The 7,500-nt window shown below is 52.2% G+C and overlaps 1 protein-coding gene across 9 annotated transcripts in view; it reads right to left on the bottom strand.

The window, feature by feature from the left end:
• The window catches only part of LOC139754741 (SH3 domain-containing kinase-binding protein 1-like), a 270,667-nt gene that overhangs the window by 144,268 nt on the left and 118,899 nt on the right, over nt 1-7,500 (bottom strand). Inside the window, exon 1 of one of the 9 annotated variants that reach the window (XM_071672477.1) lies at nt 450-606. The exons of the other annotated variants lie outside the window; for them this stretch is intronic. Within the exon in view, the coding sequence (XP_071528578.1) occupies nt 450-500 (51 nt within the window). The 5' untranslated portion in view covers nt 501-606. Of the gene's footprint in view, nt 1-449; nt 607-7,500 lie in introns of those variants that run through there. 9 annotated transcript variants of the gene reach the window in all.

Below are 7,500 nucleotides of genomic sequence, written 5' to 3'. Positions count from 1 at the left end.
ACAGTTCACATCCCGACAGAACAGTAAAATAACATCCCGACAGAACAGTAAAATAACATCCCGACAGACCAGTAAAATAACAGTAACATAACATCCCGACAGACCAGTAAAATAACAGTAACATAACATCCCGACAGACCAGTAAAATAACAGTAACATAACATCCCGACAGAACAGTAAAATAACAGTAACATAACATCCCGACAGACCAGTAAAATAACAGTAACATAACATCCCGACAGAACAGTAAAATAACAGTAACATAACATCCCGACAGACCAGTAAAATAACAGTAACATAACATCCCGACAGAACATTAACACAACATCCCGACAGTACAGTAACAAAACAGTAACATAACATCCCGACAGACCAGTAACACAACATCCCGACAGCGGGTGACATAACCTCCCGACAGTAACGGAGGAGGAGAGGGGCCGCTCACTCACCTGCGACTCCCTCAGGAAAGGGAGGAACTTGAAAGTGCTTTGGATAACCATGGTCGACTCCCTCAACTCCCTCGGATCTGGAGGTGTGGAGGAGGAGGAGGAGGAAGAGGAGGTCTTCTTCTACTTCTTTGCGTCGTCAGCGCCGCCGTCAGGAGAAACAGCAGCTCCTGGAGGAGGAGGAGGAGGTCTTCTTCTACTTCTTCTTTGCGTCGTCAGCGCCGCCGTCAGGAGAAACAGCAGCTCCTGGAGGAGGAGGAGGAGGAGGAAGAGGAGGTCTTCTTCTACTTCTTCTTTGCGTCGTCAGCGCCGCCGTCAGGAGAAACAGCAGCAGCAGGAGCAGCTATGCTCTGGGGGCCCTCCTGCTCTCTCTCTCTCTCTATACAGACACTAACTTTTCAAGCTTACGTTGACAGTTCAAGCTTACGTTGACAAGCATGAGCGTCGCTTAAGCAGAGGTCTAGTAGGAAGGCGGCCTGCCTGTGTTCAGCACTGTGCCATGACTGGGTGGCTGGGTGGTTGGGTGGCTCTGTATCCCTGCGTTCCTCACTCCGGAGGAGAAGAAGAAGAGAAGGAGGAGGAGGAGGAGGAGGCTGCGTTTGCTCTCCTCCACTCACCATCTGCTAAGCGCCCTCAACACACACACTGCGCTCCATGCCCACCACCAAGAAACAGACACTCTCACACTACTAAGGCACTCTCACACACACAACTGCAGTCACACACCACACACAGGGAACGGAAATTGAACACTAGTGGATCCACGCTTTGTCACTCACACGACCGACACTAGTAATGTGGACGATTTTACTCCACTGCAAACGATGGTAGATAAGATATATATATATATATATATATTTATATATATATATATATATATATATATATATATATATATATATATATATATTATATATATATATATATATATAGGGGTCGAAAGCTGTTATCTTCACAATATCGAACACTGTGTGTGTGTGTTTTGACGAAGTGCCTCGCAAAATCCACTCGTGGGGTTATCTATATCTATATATCTATCTATGAACGATAGATATAGGCCTCCAGGCGCATGAACTCTACAATGCCATACATCGAGAGCATGACAATAGTTATCGAACGAAAAAAAAATATCTTTGATTAACCAGGAGATGCAGCGAACGGAATTAACATTATTATTATTATCTTATTTTTACCGTGAGGCACAGCCAGCGAACCCGGGGGCCCCACATACACAGAGGCGAGATGAATACGTAGACACGATTGTGGCACAGAGAGAGACACACACACACACACAGACGGACACGCACACAACACACACACACACACCGTCTGAGGCGGGCGGGCGGGCTGGGCGAACGGGTTACGGAGGGCGAGGAGAGGCGGTGTGTGAAACCTCCTGCGCGCACCACGTCAGCGAGCGAACTGGGGTCCAGGGGCCCCCCGAACCTCGACGGAAGGTCTTGGTCACCCGCCAGGAAAATGGGGGGGATGGAGGGAGTTGGAGGAGGGAGGAGGAGGCTGCTGCGGGCTTGTGGCTCGGGAGGAGGGAAGGAGGGAGGTGAGCGAGCGGGGGTGAGGAGGAGGAGGAGGAGGAGGCGCGGGTAGAAGATAAAGAGGATAGAGACATAAGGATAGGAGGGGATGGCGATCACACACACACACACGAGAGAGAGAGAGAGTGTGTGGATACATCCACACACAAAAAAAAAAGAAAAAAAAACGCAGGGGGAAGAAAAAAAAAAAAACGCCTCATATTCCTCACACACACACACAAAAAAAATTAAACGCCCGATCCTCTCACTTTAAATGTTAATCCGCTCAGCCAAAGCGTGTGAGAACGTAGTACAAAAAAAATAAAGGCATTTAAATACATGCAATAACGCTGGGAGGCTAGGGCTAGGGCTAGGGCTAGGCTAGGCTAAGATAGGCTGGAGGTAAGACTTGAAGCCAATGGTGTGTGTCTGTGTGTGTGTGTGTGTGTGTGTGTGTGTGTGTGTGTGTGTGTGTGTGTTGTGCAAACGGGGGCAGCGGGTTTAAAGGTCAGGGGCTGACAGGTGAAGGTCAGGGGTCAGAGCCAGTGGGGATCGCGGAGGCCAAACAAGCGTATGGCAACGAAACAGATTACCACGGCAGTCAAAAAGGCTCTGCTGTTCGAGAGGCCAGAAGGTCAAAGGTTGTTTATGATAAGTGGTGGTCAAAGGTCACCGGTGGGGTGGGTGGTGGTCGAAGGTCACCGGTGGGGTGGGTGGTGGTTCGAAGGTCACCGGTGGGGTGGGTGGTGGTCAAAGGTCACTGGTGGGGTGGGTGGTGGTCAAAGGTCACTGATGGGGTGGGTGGTGGTCCAAGGCCACTGATGGGGTGGGTGGTGGTCAAAGGTCACTGATGGGGTGGGTGGTGGTCAAAGGTCACTGATGGGGTGGGTGGTGGTCAAAAGTCACTGATGGGGTGGGTGGTGGTCAAAGGTCACTGATGGGGTGGGTGGTGGTCAAAGGTCACCGGTGGGGTGGGTGGTGGTCAAAGGTCACTGGTGGGGTGGGTGGTGGTCAAAGGTCACTGATGGGGTGGGTGGTGGTCAAAGGTCACTCATGGGGTGGGTGGTGGTCCAAGGCCACTGATGGGGTGGGTGGTGGTCAAAGGTCACTGATGGGGTGGGTGGTGGTTCGAAGGTCACTGACGGGGTGGGTGGTGGTCAAAGGTCACTGATGGGGTGGGTGGTGGTCAAAGGTCACCGATGGTGTGGGTGGTGGTCAAAGGTCACTGATGGGGTGGGTGGTGGTCCAAGGCCACTGATGGGGTGGGTGGTGGTCAAAGGTCACTGATGGGGTGGGTGGTGGTTCGAAGGTCACTGACGGGGTGGGTGGTGGTCAAAGGTCACTGATGGGGTGGGTGGTGGTCAAAGGTCACTGATGGGGTGGGTGGTGGTCAAAGGTCACCGATGGGGTGGGTGGTGGTTCGAAGGTCACCGATGGGGTGATTGGTGGTCAAAGGTCACTGATGGGGTGGGTGGTGGTCGAAGGTCACTGGTGGGGTGGGTGGTGGTCAAAGGTCACTGATGGGGTGGGTGGTGGTCAAAGGTCACTGATGGGGTGGGTGGTGGTCAAAGGTCACTGATGGGGTGGGTGGTGGTCAAAGGTCACTGGTGGGGTGAGTTTTGGTCAAAGGTCACTGATGGGCTGGGTGGTGGTCCAAGGTCACTGATGGGGTGGGTGGTGGTCAAAGGTCACTGATGGGGTGGGTGGTGGGCAAAGGTGGCGTTAAGAACAGAGGACTGGGCCTTTTTTGGAATATCCTCACCTGGCCCCCTTCTCTGTTCCTTCTTTTGGAAAATTAAAAAAAAAAAAAAAAAACGAAAGGGGAGGATTTCCAGCCCCCCGCTCCCTCCCCTTTTAGTCGCCTTCTACGACACGCAGGGAATACGTGGAAAGTATTCTTATATATATATATATATATATATATATATATATATATATATATACCAGGTGGGATACCCAAGAGCATTTTGTGACAGACTCTATAGCAATTCCAAAAACAGGAATTGTATTCATTTAAATACTCAGTTACTGAGTAAATGTTGAACTGCTGTTAATATAAGACACACGTCTTACATTCTGTAAGCCCAAGGGAACATAGCGTCATCTGCAAGAATGAAGAAGAAGAAGAAGAAGAAGAAGAAGAAGAAGAAGAAGAAGAAGAAGAAGAAGAAGGAGAAGAAGATGATGATGATGATGATGATGAAGAAGAACAAGAAAAAAAAACCCTGCTTTTGGTAGCCTTAAAAATGGACTTTTTTAAGGGCCCAAAGTGCGTTGCTTCAAACCCGGCCCAGACTTTAAAGTAACTACAACTTTAAACAGGTGGTCTTGTATACATACAGCGTCCCGGGCATGAAAGAGCAGTACAGAGACGCGCTAATCACTTGATGATGTTCATGAGATGACCTCCTACAGGGACTGGGTTCGTGGGATTACACCATTGCATCCCTACACCACTTAAGAGAGGGGGGGAATAAAATAGTCCCTCCGTTTCTTCGTAGAATCAGTTTCAAATCTCACAGATAAGAAAAGACAGTGCAGCCTTCACCCTGGCACAGAGCAGCGCGTTTCGCCACACTCAAACATGCCCAGCACTTTTCCTCTTATTTCCTTGTACGTCATTCACACCAACAAAACCAGAATAGCAATACACATCTATCTATTTATCTATTTATCTATTATTTTCTGACAGAGTGTTTTCTGAGTGAGATAAGTGGGCCCCCATGTCGCCCGTTTTCATTTAGGTGTTGCCTTTATATGCATGATCTTACATACGTATACCTTACGATGGTTTGGGAGGTCTTCTACCCCTCACAGCTGGGGTGTGGGATCTTACCTTACCTTACGTATACCTTACGATGGTTTGGGAGGTCTTCTACCCCTCACAGCTGGGGTGTGGGATCTTACCCTACCCTACGTATACCTTACGATGGTTTGGGAGGTCTTCTACCCCTCACAGCTGGGGTGTGGGATCTTACCCTACCTTACGTATACCTTACGATGGCTTGGGAGGTCTTCTACCTCCCTTCACAGCTGGGTCTGGGACCTTACCTTACCTTACGATGGTTTGGGAGGTCTTCTACCTCCCGTCACAGCTGGGTCTGGGAGGTCTTCTACCTCCCTTCACAGCTGGGTCTGGGACCTTACCTTACCTTACCTAACTATACCTTACGATGGTTTGGGAGGTCTTCTACCACCCGTCACAGCTGGGTCTGGGAGGTCTTCTACCTCCCACAACTGGGGTCTGGCACCTTACCTTACCTTACGATGGTTTGGGAGGTCTTCTACCCCAGACACGCAAAAGCCGTGGCCGACATCTCCACGGTAGCACCACACTTCCCCCTTAGCTGGTCTGGTATCCAGCTGCGCCTTGGGTACGTAAACAAGGAGAAGCTGGACAACCCCCCCACCGATCACACACACACACACAACACACACACACACACACACACACACACACACACACACATACACACACACGCACACGCACCGGTAGGCACAGCTCCCAGGCGACGCCAGACGCGCGTGACAAGAGAGACGGTAGTGGGAACACGGTCGGGAAAGCCAGTGGTGTCCCACTAGCCCATGACACGACTCACAAGGGCCCCTCATCTCCAGCAACCCAGACCAGACGTCCCTCATCTCCAGCAACCCAGACCAAAGGGCCCTCATCTCCAGCAACCCAGACCAAAGGCCCTCATCTCCAGCAACCCAGACCAAAGGGCCCTCATCTCCAGCAACCCAAGACCAAAGGGCCCTCATCCCATGCACCAGACCACAAGGCCCCTCATCTCCAGCAACCCAGACCAAAGGGCCCTCATCTCCAGCAACCCAGACCAAAGGGCCCTCATCTCCAGCAACCCAGACCAAAGGGCCTCATCTCCAGCAACCCAGACCAAAGGGCCCTCATCTCCAGCAACCCAAGACCAAAGGGCCCTCATCTCCAGCAACCCAAGACCAAAGGCCCCTCATCTCCAGCAACCCAGACCAAAGGCCCCTCATCTCCAGCAACCCAGACCAAAGGGCCCTCATCTCCAGCAACCCAAGACCAAAGGGCCCTCATCTCCAGCAACCCAGACCAAAGGTCCCTCATCTCCAGCAACCCCCAGTGGAAAACAGTGAGAGAGAGAAGAGAGGAGAAGAGGAGAGAGAGAGAGGAGAGAGAGAGAGAGAGAGAGGAGAGAGAGAGAGGAGAAGAGAGAGAGAGGTCATGGGGGGCTGATGACGACTCTCTGCGAGGGGGAAAAAAAAAAGGTCAAGGGCGTGGAGGAGCGGGGCGCGCGCGCGCCCCCGCGTACGTGCAAGCCACGCACGTCAACACACGCGCCTCCTCAACACCCGGTCACCAACCCTCCAACCTCCTCCTCCTCCTCTTCCTCCTCCTCCTCCTCCTCTTCCTCCGCCAGCGCCTCCGCATCCCACCGGGGCATCGGTCACCTCACGGCCAACATAACTACCCCCCAAAACGAGGATGGTCGTTAACTGCCTCGTTACCTCCATTCCCTGGTTAGCGCTCATGAGTGTGACGCATTCACGGGGCCGCCTAAGGGGGGTCCTAAAGGGGTTCGACTCCTGGTGTTGCGACACTCGGTCCACGTTCAGCCCCAGCTGTTCATCCAACTCTCTCCCCCCCGCGCCCCATAAGGGTCGGTATCGATAAAACTGGCACCTGGCTCAGGCCCTAACGAGGGGGGGCCTCTTCGTCGTAAGCCTCCGTCAGGAGAGGCGAGAGGCGGGGCGGGGCGGAGCGGGGCGGGGTGGGGCGGGGCGGGACATGTACCTCCACAGCGAAGGTTTGCTGGGTCGAGGGGGGGGTGGGGGTGTGTGACAACCCCCCCGCCCCCCCGTCACCACACGTCATGCCCACGGTAACGACTTACAGTGACGGGGGGGGGGGCGTCCATTCCCGTCACGCACCACCCACCCACCCACCGCCTCCCTCCCTTACCCATCACTTGTCCTCTACCTACCACACACACACACACACACACACACACACACACCTGTCGTGTTACAACCACGTACCTGATCCTGTTACTATCCTACACACACACACACCTGTCGTGTTACAACCACACATCTGATCCTGTAACTACCACACACACACCTGTCGTGTTACCATACCACACATCTGTCTTGTACCTACCCCACACACACAAACACACCTGTCGTGTTACAACCACGTACCTGATCCTGTTACTATCCTACACACACACACACACACACACACACCTGTCGTGTTACAACCACACATCTGATCCTGTACCTACCACACACACACACCTGTGTTACAATCACACATCTCTCATGTAACTACCACACACACACCTGTCGTGTTACCACACCACACATCTGTCTTGTAACAAGCACACACACCCGTCACGTAACGAAGTGACATTAATAACACCACTCCTGGCTCTGTTACTCCAGACACAACCACAGGATATGTATGTGTACCTAAATCTGTCCTTCCTCTTCAAAGACGACGTCTGACCGGGTCGAATTTTCATGTCACATTATCA

Source organism: Panulirus ornatus, chromosome 17 (genome assembly GCF_036320965.1).
Source record: "Panulirus ornatus isolate Po-2019 chromosome 17, ASM3632096v1, whole genome shotgun sequence".
Classification (NCBI taxonomy): domain Eukaryota; kingdom Metazoa; phylum Arthropoda; class Malacostraca; order Decapoda; family Palinuridae; genus Panulirus; species Panulirus ornatus.
Note: the sequence above shows the minus strand (reverse complement) of the source record. Positions and strands in the feature narration are given on the sequence as shown.